Raw genomic sequence first — 19,129 nt, 5'->3', positions numbered from 1 at the left:
CAAGAATCTGACATGTTTCAGTTGATTGTGTTGGCTCAGCCATGCCTAGCTAAGAGCTTCCTAAAGCGCACCTGAACACAAGTGTCATTCTCACTTGAACATAATGACATTTTCTAAAGTTTGACTTACTTTCTAATAAGGATAATTTCTTGCAACTTTCAGCACCTAGAAAGTGCTATGATAATGAGGCTATGGAATGAGCCTTTTATGATTCCGGAACTCAGCATCGTGTGTGTGGTACAACAAAAGCAAAACACTATACAGCCCAGGCAAGTCCCTCTCCACTCTTTTATACCTGAACATCCTCACCTACTGTACTCTGTATCCTTTTAGAGATCCAGGCATCTCTAATGTCCAATATAGGCTACAATCTCTGTTTAACTGATCAACTAAAAACATGTGTGCACAACCACCTCCAAGCGCTGGAAGTTAACTTTAGGTGCAAAAGCGATTCCTGCAATAGTATAGGCCTGGCCTGCTTCTAATTGGGTATTTTCACATTGTTTATGGTAACTCTTGCCAATACTTTAACATACAAAAACCTTTGGTTGAAAAATAAGAAGCATGTCAATTCCAATATTTCCACAAAATGGTAAATGGCTATCACAATGATGAATGATTCAAAAGCTGCAAAGAAAAAAGGCCACAAAAGACCATTAAATGCACCAACAACACAACTAACTATTGGCCATTTAATACTTACCATTTTAAACGTGTCATGTATTATATTTTTCATCAAAATTGTGACTTAAAGCACTCACCAAATCGCACAATATGAACATCACTGTTAAATATTTGATGGGAGCGCGCCCACCACCCCTCGCCACCAACCAGTAACGCCCACATTGGGGATCTAACCAATGAGCGCAAACGACGTCCTACAGTCGACACGTCCGATTGCTAAACGCAATAGCTGACGATCGTGGAACAGTAAACGCGCTACAACGAGCGAGAAACAGAGGTGTATGACAAGATCTCCTTATTCTGCGCCTGGACGTCCAAACCCAAAGTCAGAGTAAAAGACATTTAAAAAAGCAAGACAAAGGAAAGGGAGACCGTTTCAAGGAGGATCGCTAACGGATCACTGTTGCATAGGCAAACGCTCACCCTCACTTACTGTGATCAATGTTGTTATAACTCAGCCGCCGCTTGCACACAGTGAAGGCAGTGCGTTAAGTTGCTTTCAGAAGTTGGTGAAAGTTTTCATCCTGGTGAGCAGATAGTAGGACGGTGATGTTCAGTCCATTATGGGGTTTCTAATGTGGATGTAGAATAGAAATCTTGGAAGTCTCCGGATGACCGACGCATTTTGGATGTTACCATTCTTTGGGGCTATTCTCTGAGATTCCTTAGAGGCGGTTGCAATCCGAAAAAAAAGGATTCCTCTCAGGTGGCACGTCTGCTATGTTTGGATGGATTTGATTTTACTATAACCAAGTTATCAAGAAATTGTTGCGGTTTTTTTGTGTTTTTTTCTTTATTATTGTGTCTGATCCAAACGACAGCTGAAATTTTAGTACAACTGTACCACTCACCCTCGGAATTACAATCATGAACATTGGCAGTTTTGTACAATTATTATTTGCAGCGCTGCTTCAGCTTCATTTTTATGCAGTTAAGGTGAGAATTATATTTAAATCGGAGGGGCATCAGATGCGTTTGAATTAGGAATACAATGCTGTTCATGTTTCATTAATGAGGGGATCGCCCTTATCGCTCAACCTCGTCACTTGCTGCTAGGTGTGTAGGCCACTTACAATGTATTCACTTTCTGTAAATCATAGGCCTAATGAGAGATTTTATGTCACATTTGAATTGTTAATCCTGACGTTTGACATGCATTTTGGTCCTTTTGGGAAAAAGTGCCATAGGCCTATTCCAATTAACGCTGTATTTTCTATTATAATTAGGCTATTATTTGTATTATCATTATAACTTTTGAAAATGCACAATGCACCCGGCATTAATGTCAACAAAATAGTAGGCTCGGCAAAATCGGAATTTTGAGTGACGTAAAAGTGAAACGAGTTGCCTCATTACACTATCATCATCCAAAATCACTATTGTCGTGATTTAATTCAATTGGATTCCTATTGAATAACATCACGACAACATAATGTCACTACACCCACTGGCCACACACTGGTTGAACCAACGTTGTTTCCATTGAGCCAACGTGTAATAGAGGTTGAATTGACGTGTGTGTCCAGCGGGTTGATTCCAATATTGGCAATGTATTTGCTCTCGTTTGTAGGCTAGTCTACTGTAATGAAAAGCAAAGTCCAGACGTCCTGTCTATTGAGAGCGCAAGGACTAGCGCAAACCTGTTGGCCCCTAACCGAATAGCCTAGCTGGCTCGCAGAAAGTATAACGTGTCAACGTGTATTTCACTCCCTACTTAAGGCTAACAATAGCCCGTTTATATTAAACTTAGGCCTTGTTAATAACAAATATTCGCTAAAAAAATCTTTACGATAACCTGTAAACGCTAACAACGGGCAACCCGTCTCAGTCGTTCATCTATAAAATGACATAGGCTTCTTTCTCACGCAACATTGAAGAGCTATTGCAACAGTCCACGTCCGGTGATAACGTGACTTGAAGCACTGCTGTGATGCCATTTTCCCTCTGCACTTGCCCATGGGCGGGAAAATATTCAATGAAGTCGGCTAGCTGTCATAAGGAGGGAATGTATTGGAGTTATTGCTGTATAATAAGCTAATGGCTTAAGGACATACCAAAAAAAATGATTGTGCATGCAGTTACATTATGGAAATGATGTATACATAATTCAGGGAGGCAAAACTGCATTGCCTTTTTTCACAACGTGATGCATAGCCTGCCATATAAAAGAATGTGCATGACATAGGCTAAGACGTCACGCTTGCTCTAATGGGCTTACCTGGTTTTTTTTTTTACAGACAGCCCACATACCCAAGGACGGGGAGAAGAGTAAAAATGATGGTAAGTGCTGAATGTACAAATGTATTACAAGTGCAATATTTTCTTCTCAGTGTTTTACCCTTATTGGGGGATTTGGTGTGTGAATAGCCACCTAGTGGACATATTCTGAATCGGAATTTTCACAGAAAATACTTTTTCAAGTTTAGGCCTTCAATGAAAATAAGTTTTTGACAAATTGGCTATTGCACATAACAAAATATTTACATTGTAGCAATGCTCCCTCTCTATCAGTGAGAGAAGATGGGTATCATATAGGACCCCATGGTGCTATTATGAAGTCTTAGTGGTGAGTCCCTGAGTGAAAGGCGTTACTTGGGACTTTGGAATTACAGTAAAAGTGTGTCTGATCTAAATAGGCTGGTATATGTTAACAGACAAGATTACTGCATGAATTCAAGGCCACTGCTGAATTCATGTTTTATTTAGCCTTTTTCTTCCTCTTATTGTGATTTGGTCACATGGCAAACATATGGTCAGATTGTACGCATGGTTATGTTTGTTTATTGACAGTGACAGAGTGTGTTTCACTTGTTAGCTGTGTTCAAGGTTAGCCATGTTGGTCAATAGTGGACACAGACAGGTTACTCACTGTCATGCATCAGGGACTGGCCATCAGCAGAGAAAACACAGGAATTGAATTGTGGTTGTTTGTTATTCACAGCACAAGGGCAGCGACTCCCTTCCTCTTCTCTGACACCTGTTAGCGGCTTCTGACCTTCATTACACACACACACACACACACACACACACACACACACACACACACACACCCACACACAATCACACACACACACAATCACATTAAAACAAATGTTGCCTAGGTACTAGAACTCTGCTAGACAGAGTGTGAAGCAGCAGCTGTGCAGAGAGAGACTGTGGGGCTCCGCAGAGCCAGAACAGCACAGGGAGACGTGTTGGGCTGGTGACCTTGGGCTGTAGACGGAGACACTCCTGTCTATGGCAGCGAGCCAGACAGACAGACAAGACAGCCTTTCTCCCCCTACAGGCTGGCCTGGCCAGGGCCTGGGCTTCTCCTCTGAGAGCAGGTGCTGGGAGGGATAAAGGGAGGTATGGACACCGCATCTGCTGACAAGGCAAGTCATCCATGGGCTAGCAGCAGCGGTGCATGGTTTGAGAAGGAGTAACAGATCCCGCTACGACAGGCAGGCAGTGGTGTCTCAGGATGTTGTTGTTGCATTAGGTGGGAACTGACCAGGCCGACTGATTAAGGGGTGGGCTGCCGGGGGTCACATGTCAGAGGTGAACCCTGGCACCGCACATCCTGAGGTCATGGGCTGCTCGGATGACCTGGGGGACGGTGTCGCTGGGAAACCAGTCCATAGGATGGAGGGTGGGGGATTATTCTGGGATGGAGATGGCTAGGGTTAGTCAGCATCTGATGAATTGTGGGTTGTATGTGCAGTTGAAGTCGGAGGTTTACATAACTTTAGGTTGGAGTCATTAAAACTCGTTTTTCAACCACTCCAAAAAAAAATTGTTAACAAACTATAGTTTTGGCAAGTCAGTTAGGACATCTACTTTGTGCATGACACAAGTAATAATTGTTTACAGACAGATTATTTCATAATTCACTGTATCACAATTCCAGTGGGTCAGAAGTTTACATACACTAAGTTGACTGCCTTTAAACAGCTTGGAAAATTCCACAAAATTATGTCATGGCTTTAGAAGCTTCTGATAGGCTAATTGACATCATTTGAGTCAGTTGAAGGTGTACCTGTGTATGTATTTCATGGCCTACCTTCAAACGCAGTGCCTCTTTGCTTGACATCATGGGAAAATCAAAAGAAATCAGCCAAGACCTCAGAAAGAAGTTGTAGACCTTCACAAGTCTGGTTCATTCTTCGGAGCAATTTCCAAACACCTGAAGTTACCACGTTCATCTGTACAAACAATAGTACGCAAGTATAAACACCATGGGACGACGCAGCTGTCATACCGCTCAGGAAGGAGACGCGTTCTGTCTCCTAGAGATGAACGTGCTTTGGTGCGAAAAGTTCAAATCAATCCCAGAACAACAGCATAGGACCTTGTGAAGATGCTGGAGGAAACAGGTACAAAAGTATCTATATCCACAGTTAAACGAGTCCTATATCGACATAACCTGAAAGGCCGCTCAGCAAGGAAGAAGCCACTGCTCCAGAACCGCCATTAAAAAGCCAGACTACGGTTTGCAATTGCACATGGGGACAAAGATTGTATTTTTCGGAGAAATGTTGTCTGGTCTGATGAAACAAAAATAGAACTCTTTGGCCATAATGACCATCATTATGTTTGGAGGAAAAAGGGGGAGGCTTGCAAGCTGAAGAACACCATCCCAACCGTGAAGCACGGGAGTGGCAGTATCATGTTGTTGCGGTGCTTTGTTGCAGGAGGGACTGGTGCACTTCACAAAATAGATGGCATCATGAGGAAGGAAAAGTATGTCGATATATTGAAGCAACATCTCAAGACATCAGTCAGGAAGTCAAAGCTTGGTCACAAATGGGTCTTCCACATGGACAATGACCCCAAGCATACTTCCAAAGTTGTGGCAAAATGGCTTAAGGACAACGTAGTCAAGATATTGGAGTGGCCATCACAAATCCCTGACCTCAATCCTATAGAAAATTTGTGGGAAGAACTGAAAAAGTGTGTGTGAGCGAGGAGGCCTACAAACCTGACTCAGTTACACCAGCTCTGTCAGGAAGAATGGGCCAAAATTCACCCAACTTATTGTTGGAAGCTTGTGGAAGGCTACCTGAAACATTTGACCCAAGTTAAACAATTTCAAGGCAATGCTACCAAATACTAATTGAGTGTATGTAAACTTCTGACCCACTGGGAATGTGATGAAAGAAATAAAAGCTAAAATAAATCATTCTCTCCACTATTATTCTGATATTTCACATTCTTAAAATAAACTGGTGATCCTAACTGACCTAAGACAGGGAATTGTTACTAGGATTAAATGTTAGCAATTGTGAAAAACTGAGTTTAAATGTATTTGGCTAAGGTGTATGTAAACTTCTGACTTCAACTGTATATGGCATCTGTGAGTGAGTTTTTATCGTGTAGCTTAAACGTGTGGATGTGTTGTAATTGTACTTGTGTGTGGCTTTGAATCTGTTGTGGGCTTTAGACAGCTGTGAGCACATGAGCAGGTTTGACATTATTTTGCTGGGGGACATTAAGATCCTTGTCAGCACAATTGTCTGCTTTGTTACATCTGAAGCCATATATATGTGGCTTTGTTTATCTGCTAAGCTGGCTTTAGCAATGGGAACCACTCAGGAAACAAATGCCTGTACCTTTTGACGACCACAAAGGCACACAAGTACTCTCTTCCACTGCCAAACGGAACCAGAGCAGATGGGATATTCTAGGAAGTAGAGGAGGCATGGAGAGTTAGGATAAAGGAGAAAAAGGGACACAACTGGGGAATGAGCGAGGAAAGGAGGATGAAAGAGAATGCATCGGAGAGTTTTACTAAGTGGAGAGGATGGATGTGCTGTTCTTTACAGTGTAGCAGTTTTGTGGTAGGTTTGCCACTGATGTTACTGTCTTCTCCTCAAGGAATCTTACTGTTACTGACAGTTATCTACGGCACAGTGAGGATGAGAAGGAAGCAGTACTGATGTTCTCCCTCTGCTCTTCCTCCTGCAGTGGTCCCGTTCATGGACGTGTATAACAAGAGCATGTGTCGGACACGGGAGATGCTGGTGGACATCTTCCAGGAGTATCCAGATGAGATTGAGCACACCTACATCCCCTCGTGCGTGGTGCTCATGCGCTGCGCCGGATGCTGCAACGACGAGGCGCTCGAGTGTGTCCCCACGGAAACAAAAAATGTTACCATGGAGGTAAGCGCCAACTCCAACTCTCGCCGGGACCGGTGAACAGGGGATTTGTTCACCCCTCTCTCTCTCATATCACTTATAACCCCCTCTCTCTTCCATTGCTTTTCTCACTGGTTCTCTCTGTCTCTCTCGCTCTCGCTCGCTTTGCGTCTCTCACTGTCCCATGGAAAAAGTGAAGCAGCAGGGGCCTGGCATGTCAGCTATTTTGTTTACCCTTGCGAACCCTGTTTACGCCCCTGTTTATAAGGTTGAAGTCTCTCTTGGCCACGGTCAGGAGTCAGGACTTACTGTTGGCATGAGCCTAGGGTGGAAAGGAATAAGCTATAGGAATGTGATACAGCGCATGCCTGGCTATGGTGTCGCCCTGTCTTCACCGACCGGTTAGCTAGTGGTCAGCTAGTGGCCAGACTGTGACCACTTTGTCAATGGTCAGAGCAATCACTCAATAAGAATCTCTGAGGTAGTAATGTTGCGGCGGAGGAATTTCGTTTGGGCGGGGGGGATTGACCCAAGTAAGAGACTACAAACCCTTTTTCAATGTGAATTTTAATGTTTAATGTCTTATGTTTCTCTACAGGTAATACAGGTGAAACAGAGAGTATCGCAACATCATTTTCTGTTAAGTTTCACAGAACATCGAAAGTGTGAATGCAGGTAAGAATATTTCTCAGGCCTATAATGATTTCAGGCTTCAATGTTTTTTTGCTTACTGGTTAAAGGTCCAATGCAGCTGTTTTTATCTCAATATCAAATAATTTCTTGGTAATAATTAAGTACCTTACTGTGATTGTTTTCAATTAAAATGTTAAACTGAAAACTAGCTGTTATTGGCAGAGAGATTTGGAAATCTCTTTCTTATTGGTCTATTAACTAATTATTTAGGCCAAAACTCCATCCCACCAAATCAGGCTGACATTTCAGTCGGTCTTTTCAAACAGCTCTTACACTAAAAGGGCATTATCATAATTTTCACTATTTTACAGTATTATTCTAACCTCATAGTGTGGAAATATGTATAAAACATAGGAAATCATGTTTTTGACTGCACTGGGCCTTTAATATAAAGCTAAATGTTTTGTTCTCTATTTTCCTCTTAATTTCAGACCAAAGCCAGAAGTTAAAGCAAAGAAAGAAAAGTAAGTACACGTTTTGCGTTGTTATTGAGTTATTTGTGGGATGAGGGGAGGGAGCTTTCTGTGTTCCGTTTGACTCCCACTCTGATATTCAAATGGTCGAAACAGCTCTGCCAGCCCCAAAATATCTCAATATATTGATTGACCAGTTTCCCAACCAATCATCATCCCTTTCTCACAGACGTTGTAACTTAACACAGAAGGCTGGGGCCTAATCCTCCCGAACCAATAAGTATTCAGTATTCCTCATGTTGTTTGGCCACTGTACATGCAGATGAGAAGCAGCCAGCTGGACACTGTGGTACCAGCGACCATGTGGGGTAGCGCTAACGCTAATGCTAATAGTAACGGTGAAGCTGCAGTATCTTTTACCCCTGCTGCACTGAGAAGTCAGCAGCTGCCCTACTCCTGCTGATAGGATTGAGTCAATCATTTTAAAGAGTGGTGAGAGGAAGTGTTAGGGTGCCTTCTCTACTAGTGATTGGGATCATCAGCACCTCATAGGCTCCTACACCGCACCACATAGCCCTGTCTCTCTTTTTTAAATAGTGATGGAGGGGAGGTAGAGGCCTAGTTCTCCGTGTTCCCTTCACGCCTTGTGGGAGTTAGAGGACTAGCAGCACACCTTATGGAAAAAACAGCCTCTCTCTCCTCTATCTTTGCTGGTGCTGATAAGAGAAGTGATTTTTTTTTTAAACTGGGTTTGTTTCAGTTTGTCTTCCTGCCAGGCTCTGTTTGTTTTATGGCGGTCGGTTTAGTGCTTTACTTTGCGGCTGTAACAGTTGGGTTGAGGTAGTTCGCTAGCGCCAGACCACCCGCAACTGGCCGGGCTGTCCAGCAGCCTTCTTCTTAGTTTCAGTTGCTCAAGCCTGACCCTCGGCCCTCGTGGCTACTTCCACAGTGTAATCATTGCAACAGGTGTCATTCAGTTAAACCATTTTTATTTTTAGAATAGTAAATAGTGGATGAGCCTGGAGACGGAGACGCAGTGGACGTGGTTAGTTACAGGCAGTGTGGAGGGAGGGAAACCAACTGACTGTCAGTGTTGATGCAAGGGTGTGTGTGTGTGTGTGTGTGTGTATATATGTCTTAGCCACCTCAGCTGCAGCTGGCACATCAGAGGATGTCCCTTGTTTTAATTGGATAAGAACCACGCAGGGTTAAAACCTCATGGATCAGTGGAGGAGAGATGGGATCATGTTAGCTACCTGAGAGGGCTAAATCAAATCCGTTTGTAATGGGGCTGAGCTGAGCCTTGTCCTCGCGTTGTGCCACACACACCTCTGCCTGTCACCCAGCACGTAGGCAGACAGCTCACCCCAGCCAGGCCAGGGTAGGGTGCAGGAAAAAGACTGCCTATTCATGAGCTCAGACACACCCTCACTCTTTTACTCAAATGCATACTGTACATAATACTCTAGACCAACACTTGGGGCTCTATTTTAACAAACCTAACTCAATTATAAATCTAAGGGCAGGCGGTAGCGCTGTAGGTTCAAGGGTGTGTCAGAAATATTTGAGCTATTTTCACTATTACAATTATCTGCGCACTTGATGGTGTTGGCGCGAAAGGGCTGGGTGTTGATGAAGAAACTAGTTGTGGGTGTCGAGGCTTGGCCCCTCACTGGCCAATCAGAACGTGCTCCATGGCGAAATATGTTGTTGCTCAAAGTTGTGTATTTACAGTATTTTATGCATTGACTTGGAATAAACGCCAATTCCAATGTGAGTCCGTTATGTTTTTTTAAAATGGCTTACAGAAACGAAGTAACAAAATGAAGATCTATCTTTGCTAAATACGTTAACTTTATCCCATTTGCAGTCCACATTGTTCTAAGTAATTGCAAGGCTTAAATAGCATTCCCATATAGGATAGGGGCTAGGCCTACTGTAAATTGCATTATAGCTGAGCACAGACATGACAAACATTGTCAATAAGCAATATTAAATTCATTATTGATAAGGCCTACAAAGAGAATGAATAGTTCTAAACAAAACAAATAAAACCAGTAACATTAAAAGAAAAACAATATAAATAAATAATTGTAACGTAATGATATCATCAAATTGGCATGATAAAAAGAAACGCATTGCTGTTGAACCAGCCTGTTGTAGGCCTAAGGGAGGGGTTGGGTTTTGAACATATGAAACGGAAAACAGACAATTGTTACAGATAACTTCTAAATACGAGGTTCACCGGTATTCAACGAGGTTCTCATCTTTCGTTTCATGATGGGCATGACACGTGGCTTACATCACGGAGGGGGGTTTACACACATCCAAAATGGGACCGCATGACTAAAATAATGTGGGCCTACCTACAATGCATAGATCAAATGTATTTATAAAGCCCTTCTTACATCAGCTGATATCTCAAAGTGCTGTACAGAAACCCAGGTTAAAACAAACAGCAAGCAATGCAGGTGTAGACGCACGGTGGCTAGGAAAAACTCCCTAGAAAGGCCAAAACCTAGGAAGAAACCTAGAGAGGAACCAGGCTATGAGGGGTGGCCAGTCCTCTTCTGGCTGTGCCGGGTGGATATTATATTATTATAGATAAAAAGGGAATGTCAGCTCACTGTTTTACTCCTCTCAAACTTTATATTTGAATAAAGCTTTGGTGATTTAAGATTTATTTCCAAGCGGTGTCAGGAGCCAAACCCTGTATCGACAGTCTTGGGGGAAAAAGCTTTCATTGAGAGGAGGGGAGGCTATACTTTGAGTCTATGTATGCGGATGACTCAACACTATTCACGTCAGCTACTACAGTGACTGAAATGACTGTAGCACTCAACAAAGAGCTGTAGTTAGTTTCAGAGTGGGTGGCAAGGATTCTTTTTTTCCTAAAACTTAAAGCATTGTATTTGGACAAAACACTCCCTAAACCCTAAACCTCAACTAAATCTTGGAATAAATAATGTGGAAATTGAGCAAGTTGAGATGACTAAACTGCTTGGAGTAACCCTAGATTGTAAACTGTCATGGTCAAAACATATTGCTGCTGTAGTAGCTAAGATGGGGAGAAGTCTGTCTATAATAAAGCAATCCTCTGCCTTCTTAACAACACTATCAACAAGGCAGGTCTTACAGGCCCTATTTTTGTCGCACCTTGACTACTGTTCAGTCGTGTGGTCAGGTGCCACAAAAAAGGACTTAGGAAAATTGCAATTGGCTCAGAACAGGGCAGCACGGCTGGCAGTTGGATGTACACAGAGAGCTAATAATAATAATATGCATGTCAATCTCTCCTGTCTCAAAGTGGAGGATAGATTGACTCCATCACTACTTTTATTTATGACATGTTGAATGCACCGAGCTGTCTGTCTAAACTACTGGCACACAGCTTAGACACCCATGCATACCCCACAAGACATGCCACAAGAGTCTCTTCACTGTCCCCAAGTCCAGAACAGACTATGGGAGGCACACAGTACTAAACTCAGCAAAAAAAAAACGTCCTCTCACTGTCAACTGCGTTTGCTGAAAATAAACTTAGCATGTGTAAATATTTGTATGAACATAACAAGATTCAACAACTGAAACATAAACTGAACAAGTTCCACAGACATGTGACTAACAGAAATGGAATGATGTGTCCCTGAACAAAGGTGGAGGTCAAAATCAAAAGTAACAGTCAGTATCTGGTGTGGCCACCAGCTGCATTAAGTACTGCAGTGCATCTCTTCCTCATGGACTGCACCAGATTTTCCAGTTCTTGCTGTGAGATATTACCCCACTCTTCCACCAAGCACATGCAAGTTCCCGGACATTTCTGGGGTGAATGGCCCTAGCCCTCACCCTCCGATCCAACAGGTCCCAGACGTGCTCAATGGGATTGAGATCCGGGCTCTTCGCTGGCCATGGCAGAACACTGACATTCATGTCTTGAAGGAAATCACACACAGAACGAGCAGTATGGCTGGTGGCATTGTCATGCTGGAGGTTCATGTCAGGATGAGCCTGTAGGAAGATTACCACATGAGTGAGGAGGATGTCTTCCCTGTAATGCACAGCGTTGAGATTGTCTGCAAGCTCAGTCCGATGATGCTGTGACACACTGCCCCAGACCATGACGGACCCTCCACCTCCAAATCGGTCCCGCTACAGAGTACAGGCCTTGGTGTAACACTCATCCGACCATCACCCCTGGTGAGACAAAACCGTGACTCGTCAGTGAAGAGCACTTTTTGCCAGTCCTGTCTGGTCCAGCGACGGTGGGTTTGTGCCCATAGGCGACGTTGTTGCCCGGGATGTCTGGTGAGGACCTGCCTTACAACAGGCCTACAAGCCCTCAGTCCATCCTCTCTCATCCTATTGCGGACACTGTGAGCACTGATAGAGGAATTGTGCATTCCTGGTGTAACTCGGGCAGTTGTTGTTGCCATCCTGTACCTGTCCCGCAGGTGTGATGTTCGGATGTACCGATCCTGTGCAGATGTTGTTACACGTGGTCTGCCACTGCGAGGACGATCAGCTGTCCATCCTGTCTCCCTGTAGCGCTGTCTTAGGCGTCTCACAGTACGGACATTGCAATTTAATGCCCTGGTCACATCTGCTGTCCTCATTCCTCCTTGCAGCTTGCCTAAGGCACATTCACACAGATGAGCAGGGACCCTGGGCATCTTTCTTTTGGTGTTTTTCAGAATCAGTAGAAAGACCTCTCTAGTGTCCTAAGTTTTCAGAACTGAGACCTTAATTGCCTACCGTCTGTAAGTTGTTAGTGCCTTCACGACCTTTCCACAAGTGCATGTTCATTAATTGTTTATGGTTCATTTAACAAGCATGGGAAACAGTGTTTAAACCCTTTACAATGAAGATCTGTGAAGTTATTTGGATTTTTACGAATTATCTTTGAAATTATCTTTTGCTGAGTTTACATAGAGCCATGACTACATGGAACTCTATTCCACATCAAGTAACTCATGCCAGCAGTAAAACTAGATATAAAAAAACACCTTATGGAACAGCAGGGACTGTGAAGCAACACAAACATTGGCACAAACACATGCATACACACACACACGATAACATACTGTGTGTGTACTAATACATACACATGGATGTAGTACGGTAGATATGTGGTAGTGGTGGAGTAGGGGCCTCAGGGCATACCTGAGCCCTAGGACCATGCCTCGGGACTACCTGGCATGATGACTCCTTGCTGTCCCCAGTCCACCTGGCCATGCTGCTGCTCCAGTTTCAACTGTTCTGCCTGCGGCTACGGAACCCTGACCTGTTCACCGGACGTGCTTGTTGCACCCTCGACAACTACTATGATTATTATTATTTGACCATGCTGGTCATTTATGAACATTTTAACAACTTGACCATGTTCTGTTATAATATCCACCCGGCACAGCCAGAAGAGGACTGGCCACCCCTCATAGCCTGGTTCCTCTCTAGGTTTCTTCCTAGGTTTTTGGACTTTCTAGGGAGTTTTTCCTAGCCACCGTGCTTCTTTCACATGCTTTGCTTGCTGTTTGGGGTTTTAGGCTGGGTTTCTGTACAGCACTTTGAGATTTCAGCTGATATACGAAGGGCTATATAAATAAATTTGATTTGATTTGACAGTGTGTTGTGAAATCTGTGAATGTATTGTAATGTTTTTTAAATTGTATAAACTGCCTTAATTTTGCTGGACCCCAGCAAAGTATACAGGCACCAAAAGCACATTAGGCTACTATTGTTCCATGCGCATATGGGCAGTGTGCTTCACGGCTGTATAGGCTGAGTTTCCGCTGTCAACATTCATGCCATAACCAACTGTGTTACCACTAAAACCAGCTTTTGGTTGGTGTTAAATATCCCTATCAGCACTGTCTGAAATTAGCACTTTGGATCACGCCTAAAATATTTCCACCCCTCCGATCTGAGTGCAAGCGTGCTGATATAAGACGGGTAAATGACCGAATTTGGCGTTAGGGCCGGAAAATGTCTACGCAATTTTTTTTTTTACATGGCGAAATTGTAAACTAACGTGCATTTCACATTAGTGCCGCCTTAACGCCAGCCGAAAATAGAGCCCTTGATATGCATAGACTGATTTACACAGGCAACAGTGGATGCATTTACATTGACACACGCATTTACATTGAGACACACACACGTTCAAAAAGGGATTGATCCCACTGCATATTAGGAGACTAGATTAGAAGGGAGATGCCTGACTTAATTGATTGTCTCCTCTTTGGCCTAACCTCTATTGATTGAACTCTGTATGAGTGTCCCTGCCTCCACATAGGTGTCTTTTCTCTTTTGCCCTGTTCTCTATTTTCCAGCGGCAATGACCAAAAGAGAAAGAGAAAGAAAGAGAGAGACACTGGCATGATGAGGTCTGAGGCCTCTTCTGTGGCGTGTCTGCAAATGGGCACTATGTCTCTCTTGATGGTTGGTTTGATTTTGGAGGACCTTGTTTTTATCTTGTAAAATGCAAACCTCTTAGTTTGGCATGAGGAGGCTCCATTTTTTTTTTAAAGAAACCTTTTTTTGTCTGGCGTGTACACCACTTAAGTCCATGGCAGTAATGTGAAGTTGACGTGAGTGAGAACTGTCAGGTAATGATGATGTCAGAATGAAGCACCCCCTCACTAATCCATGGCAGCAGAGTCAATGCCATGTTTAGTCTACACGCTGCTAGGAGTTCACTCTTTTTCTCTGTTGCCTTTTGTTTTAGCAGATAGGTGGATGGACCAACACTGTTGTCTTCAATTTCTACCACTATAGTGCCAATTGGTTTGGTTACTTTAAGTACATTTTAGTCATTTAGCAGATGCTCTTATTCAGAGCGACTTACAGTAGTGAATGTATACATTTCATACATTTGATTATGCATTTTTTTTTTGTACTGGCCCCCCATGTTAATCGAACCCACAACCCTGGCATTGCACACACCATGCTGGCGTTGCAAACACCATGCTCTACCAACTGAGCCACAGGATGCCTAGACAGGCTTGGCTCAGTGTGTTTGGTTAGAGTTATTGTAGCCTTGAGTGGTACACCGAAAGGGCTGCTTTAGGTTGCTTGGTTCCTGCTTTTAGACGGGAAGGTCTAGAACATGGCGCAGACGTGATCTGACCTCACATAGCTAGTAGAAATACGGCCAACTGCGTCGTCTGAGCTTCATCTCGTCTGGTGCATCGCAGCTCTCCCCTATCTCTGTCCTTGGTTTGTCTATGCCCCCCTATCTCACATGTTCACCTCCATAAAAGATACTGCATCTTTAAGCACCAGCGATGGCATCTACTTTGACTTTAAACTAGGCTAGTGAAATTAATATGATTAGATTGTCTTTGATCTGTATTTTATAATCCTTACATTGTGCTTGAGCCTGCACTTGCTCAGCCCAACCATCGTCCTAATGTCATCCTAACATCCCATTAAGATGTGGCGCTCATGTGAGCATGTCTGTACGGTAATTGTAGTGGGAAATATAGGCAGATTGTGGGAGGGATGGGTTTTTAAAGATGGCTGCTCCCTTGTGAGCATGTCATTGGGTGGATTGGGAAGCAAATGCTATGTGTTCTGTGTTTCTGCTGTGGCCTTTATCTGTCTGTGTGTGTGGGTTGGGGATGGTGCATGAGTGTCTGTGTCTGTCTGCACCCTTTTTCTGCTGGATACGCTCTATAGCTTAGACCTCTCTCTTTCTCCCTTTTTGCTTCCCTTTCAGCCACTGTGAGCCTTGCTCAGAGAGAAGAAAGCGCTTGTTTGTGCAGGACCCTCTCACCTGTAAATGCTCCTGTAAATTCACACAATTAGACTGCAAGTCCAGACAACTTGAGTTAAACGAAAGAACTTGCAGGTTTGTTTACGAAATATTATGATAAACAACGTGACTTGATCTCTACTCCGTTCACCCACATCTACATCCATCCACCTTTTTGCACTTCTGTCATTTGCTCGATTTTTTTTCTCCTGCTGAGAAATGCATGCTTCTCACTTTCTTATAGAATGTTTTTGTTTGTATAGAGAATTGTGTGGGACTGTTTGCTTGTAAGTGTGTTTGTATTGTCTGTCATGCGTAATATTCTGATACTGTTCTTAACATCATCCTTGATGTTAGAACTGTGACTCTATTATTGTGCGTTAGTATATTTGTATATTTGATCTAGCTAGTATAGTGTATTCCCTTTGCATGGTAGACACTTAAACTAGACAATACGCAAAAAACAGCCCCTTTCTCGCTTTAGATTCCCTTTAAATTAATGCAGTATATATATATATATATATATATATATATATATATATATATATATAATATATACTAAATTCTAGCACCAAGGAAGATGTGTGTAGGGGGATGGGTTTTACGTGTGTGCGACAGTCCGCACCATATTGGGTCAGTCTGTAGTAATGCCCATTTATTCAGACCCACACTTATCATCCTACTTATCTCCCAACATAGTCTCCTTATCTCTTTCCCATCGCTACATGGATATATATATATATATATAACCACCTGCGTAGGAGGGGAATTTTTGCATCCATTGTTGTTTTTTAAACTTCTACCAGTCTTGATCACACAAATAGAAAGACATGTTTATAAGTCAGCACAGTACAGGACTCAAGACAGAACTAACTCACGCACGACACTAACACTCAAAGGGAAAGTGTTTCCCTTGGTTCCTAACTATGAACGAACAGGCTCTTAATTGAGTGAATGTAGAGCTGGTGTCCATGCTGCTCGTTTCTAATGGTCCTACTCATAACTCCTACAAGGTGTAGCCCTAAACTCAATTACTAATCGGTGATTAAAACTGCTTCCGGTGAAACTCCCACAAGGCCGTGTGTTGGTGACCTCCCTTGACACTACTATATACATCCCTGACCTTTGAACCTTAGGGGCCCCCCACACGGTTTGCTGGATTTAGAGAGCCACACATGAGTGGGGTGACCAGCAACATGATTTCAATTGGTCAGGGGAGGAAGAGGGAGGGGCTGCAGGAGTTTTCCACATTTGGGGTGATGTGATTGGCTCCAGGATACACCCCTGCTGGGAGGATGATTTGTTGCCCATCTTCTAACCTACTGTCTGTCATGTCTTGTCATCCACAGATGTGACAAACCAAGGAGATGAGGAGAGGGGGACAATGAAATGAAGGAATATTTTCTTGGCACGGCACTTTGAAACCTGAGGACGCATTCCCTGGATGGACTGAAAATTACAATGAAAGAAGGAGCAAGAGCGAACGATGGAGAGAGACTGAGATAACAACATGCTGTTGTATATTTCTAAGATATATATATTCTAAAAGGACAATGACATTGTGTATTGCTGCTATAAAAAAAATGAGACATTATAAAGTGAACGAATGCGCCACTGTCTGGCGTGTGAATTGGACAAATGTTTAGTTGCCAGGGTGTTTGGGCCTGCACGTGGATAGGACTGAGTTTTTGTCAGAATACATTTTATTTTATGTAACACTTCACTGGATGTTGGTCTGCTGTGGATATGAGTATCTTAAATATATCTATATAAAAAACTAAGAGAAATAGTGACCATAACTTCACTGAGAGGTACAACGGGAACATGTTTCTCCTCAGACCTCTGAAGGTCTAGAGAACTGTCAGAAAGCAGAACTACTTCCTCTATGGGGTTATGTTTTTGTCACTGCTGTATCTACTGATACCAGATAGGACTCGGTGTGAGAATAATTCTAAAGGGATATTAAACGTAGGTATGTATGGAGACGAGAGAATACTGAACTTGATTCCGTCTTCCGCTTAGGAACAGTGGCATTCAACTCACCACTGTCAAAATCAATAATCTCTATTTGCTTTGTTTAATGTCTTCATTTGTTTTCCAAAGATATAATTGCACACACACATTAAAGAATAGTCCATTATAGAAAAAAATAACGATCTGTATATACTTACATAATATCCCTTTGTCTAGTACAGTACATCTAATTTATAATGCTAGAATATTTTCACTATTCTGTGCATTTAATTTATATATTTATATTCAGTGTTATGGTTGATATTGATTTTACTTCTTCACCTGGCAATGTTATCACCAATCTGTTTGGCCATGGAAAACATGGGAAACTGTAGACGTGTTTCTTTTAAAAAAGAACAGAAAGATAAACTTCAACATTCCTGAAAATGAGATACTGTATTATTTGTTGGGCTAGAGAGGCTGGTAGCATGTGTCTTGACTTTGTTACAAACAAACCCTGCCACAAACATGCTTGTGAAAAAGATGCACAGCCAACGTTGCAGTTTTAGGCTGTTGTCGGGACATGTGTTTTTGCACTTGAGTGCCCGAAGACACGTCATGAGGAGGACTGAGGGCGTCTCCCTGACCTTGGTCAGGTCAGCTTGGGGAAACTCCACACTGAGAGACTAAGACTCTGGCCAGCCCACTTTAGCCAGAACAGGACTTGGCCTAGTGGGGAACCAGGAGCATTAGGAGACGATGCTCTCTGCCCTTTGATGAAAAAAGAAACATTCTATTCGTATTTCCGTGTCAGAACTGCTTTTTTGTTTGTTGTATCATGTACAGACACATTTGTAGTATATTTTCACATTAATATATTTATTGGTGCTGTAAAATTATCAGTTTTACAATAGTAACATATTTTTTTGTTTTTAGTGTAACTATTAACTATATTTATTTAGAAAATATATTGTTTTTTATTAAACAGAAAATGCAGTTCTCTTTGGAAGCCTCTTTTTAACTGTTTTGAAATGACCTCTGACATTTTGATCAATCTAAAATAATTTGATCAAGTAACAATATAACAAAATCCTACTTTATTAATCATTCCTAAGCCAATTGATAAGGCATCATAAAAGTACAAGACTACAATAAAATACATGCAGTGCAACATACAGGTATCTGCCAAAATAAAGGAAACACCAACATTGTAATTTATTTTACCAGGCAAAACAGTTAAGAACAAATTCTTATTTTCAATGACAGCCTAGGAACAGTGGGTTAACTGCCTTGTTCAGGGGCAGAACAACAGATTTTTACCTTGTCAGCTCTGGGATTCGATCTTGCAACCTTTCGGTTTCTAGTCCAACACTCTAACCACTAGGCTACTTGCCGCCCCAAGTAAAGTGGCTTAATAGGGCATTGGGCCACCACAAGCCAGAACAGCTTCAATGCACCCTGGCATAGATTCTATAATTGTTTGAAACTCTATTGGAGGGATGCAACACCATTCTTCC

The 19,129-nt window shown here is 42.6% G+C and overlaps 1 protein-coding gene across 3 annotated transcripts; it reads left to right on the top strand.

The window, feature by feature from the left end:
* Positions 1 to 909: 909 nt before the first annotated feature.
* Positions 910 to 18,608, top strand: LOC115177426 (vascular endothelial growth factor A-A). 3 transcript variants are annotated; one of them, XM_029738174.1, is made up of 7 exons: positions 910 to 1,620; positions 2,922 to 2,964; positions 6,631 to 6,827; positions 7,402 to 7,478; positions 7,928 to 7,960; positions 15,624 to 15,755; positions 17,009 to 18,608. In XM_029738174.1, the coding sequence occupies exons 1-7, from the start codon at positions 1,552 to 1,554 to the stop codon at positions 17,028 to 17,030; spliced, it is 573 nt and encodes a 190-aa protein (XP_029594034.1). In that variant the 5' UTR covers positions 910 to 1,551; the 3' UTR covers positions 17,031 to 18,608. The 3 variants fall into 3 exon arrangements, with proteins under 3 accessions (XP_029594034.1, XP_029594035.1, XP_029594036.1); XM_029738176.1 differs by having other exon boundaries at positions 1,022 to 1,211; XM_029738175.1 differs by lacking the exon at positions 15,624 to 15,755.
* The last annotated feature ends 521 nt before the right edge of the window (positions 18,609 to 19,129 follow it).

The sequence above is a fragment of the Salmo trutta genome, chromosome 37, assembly GCF_901001165.1.
Source record: "Salmo trutta chromosome 37, fSalTru1.1, whole genome shotgun sequence".
Lineage (NCBI taxonomy): Eukaryota > Metazoa > Chordata > Actinopteri > Salmoniformes > Salmonidae > Salmo > Salmo trutta.
Note: the sequence above shows the minus strand (reverse complement) of the source record. Positions and strands in the feature narration are given on the sequence as shown.

Bases quoted from the DNA above. Each gene is read 5' to 3' on its own strand.
- LOC115177426 (XM_029738174.1), top strand. From the start codon at position 1,552: ATGAACATTGGCAGTTTTGTACAATTATTATTTGCAGCGCTGCTTCAG. The intron at 1,621-2,921 runs GTGAGAATTATA...TTTTTTTTACAG, and splicing joins TTCATTTTTATGCAGTTAAG to ACAGCCCACATACCCAAGGA. The intron at 7,479-7,927 runs GTAAGAATATTT...TCTTAATTTCAG, and splicing joins CATCGAAAGTGTGAATGCAG to ACCAAAGCCAGAAGTTAAAG.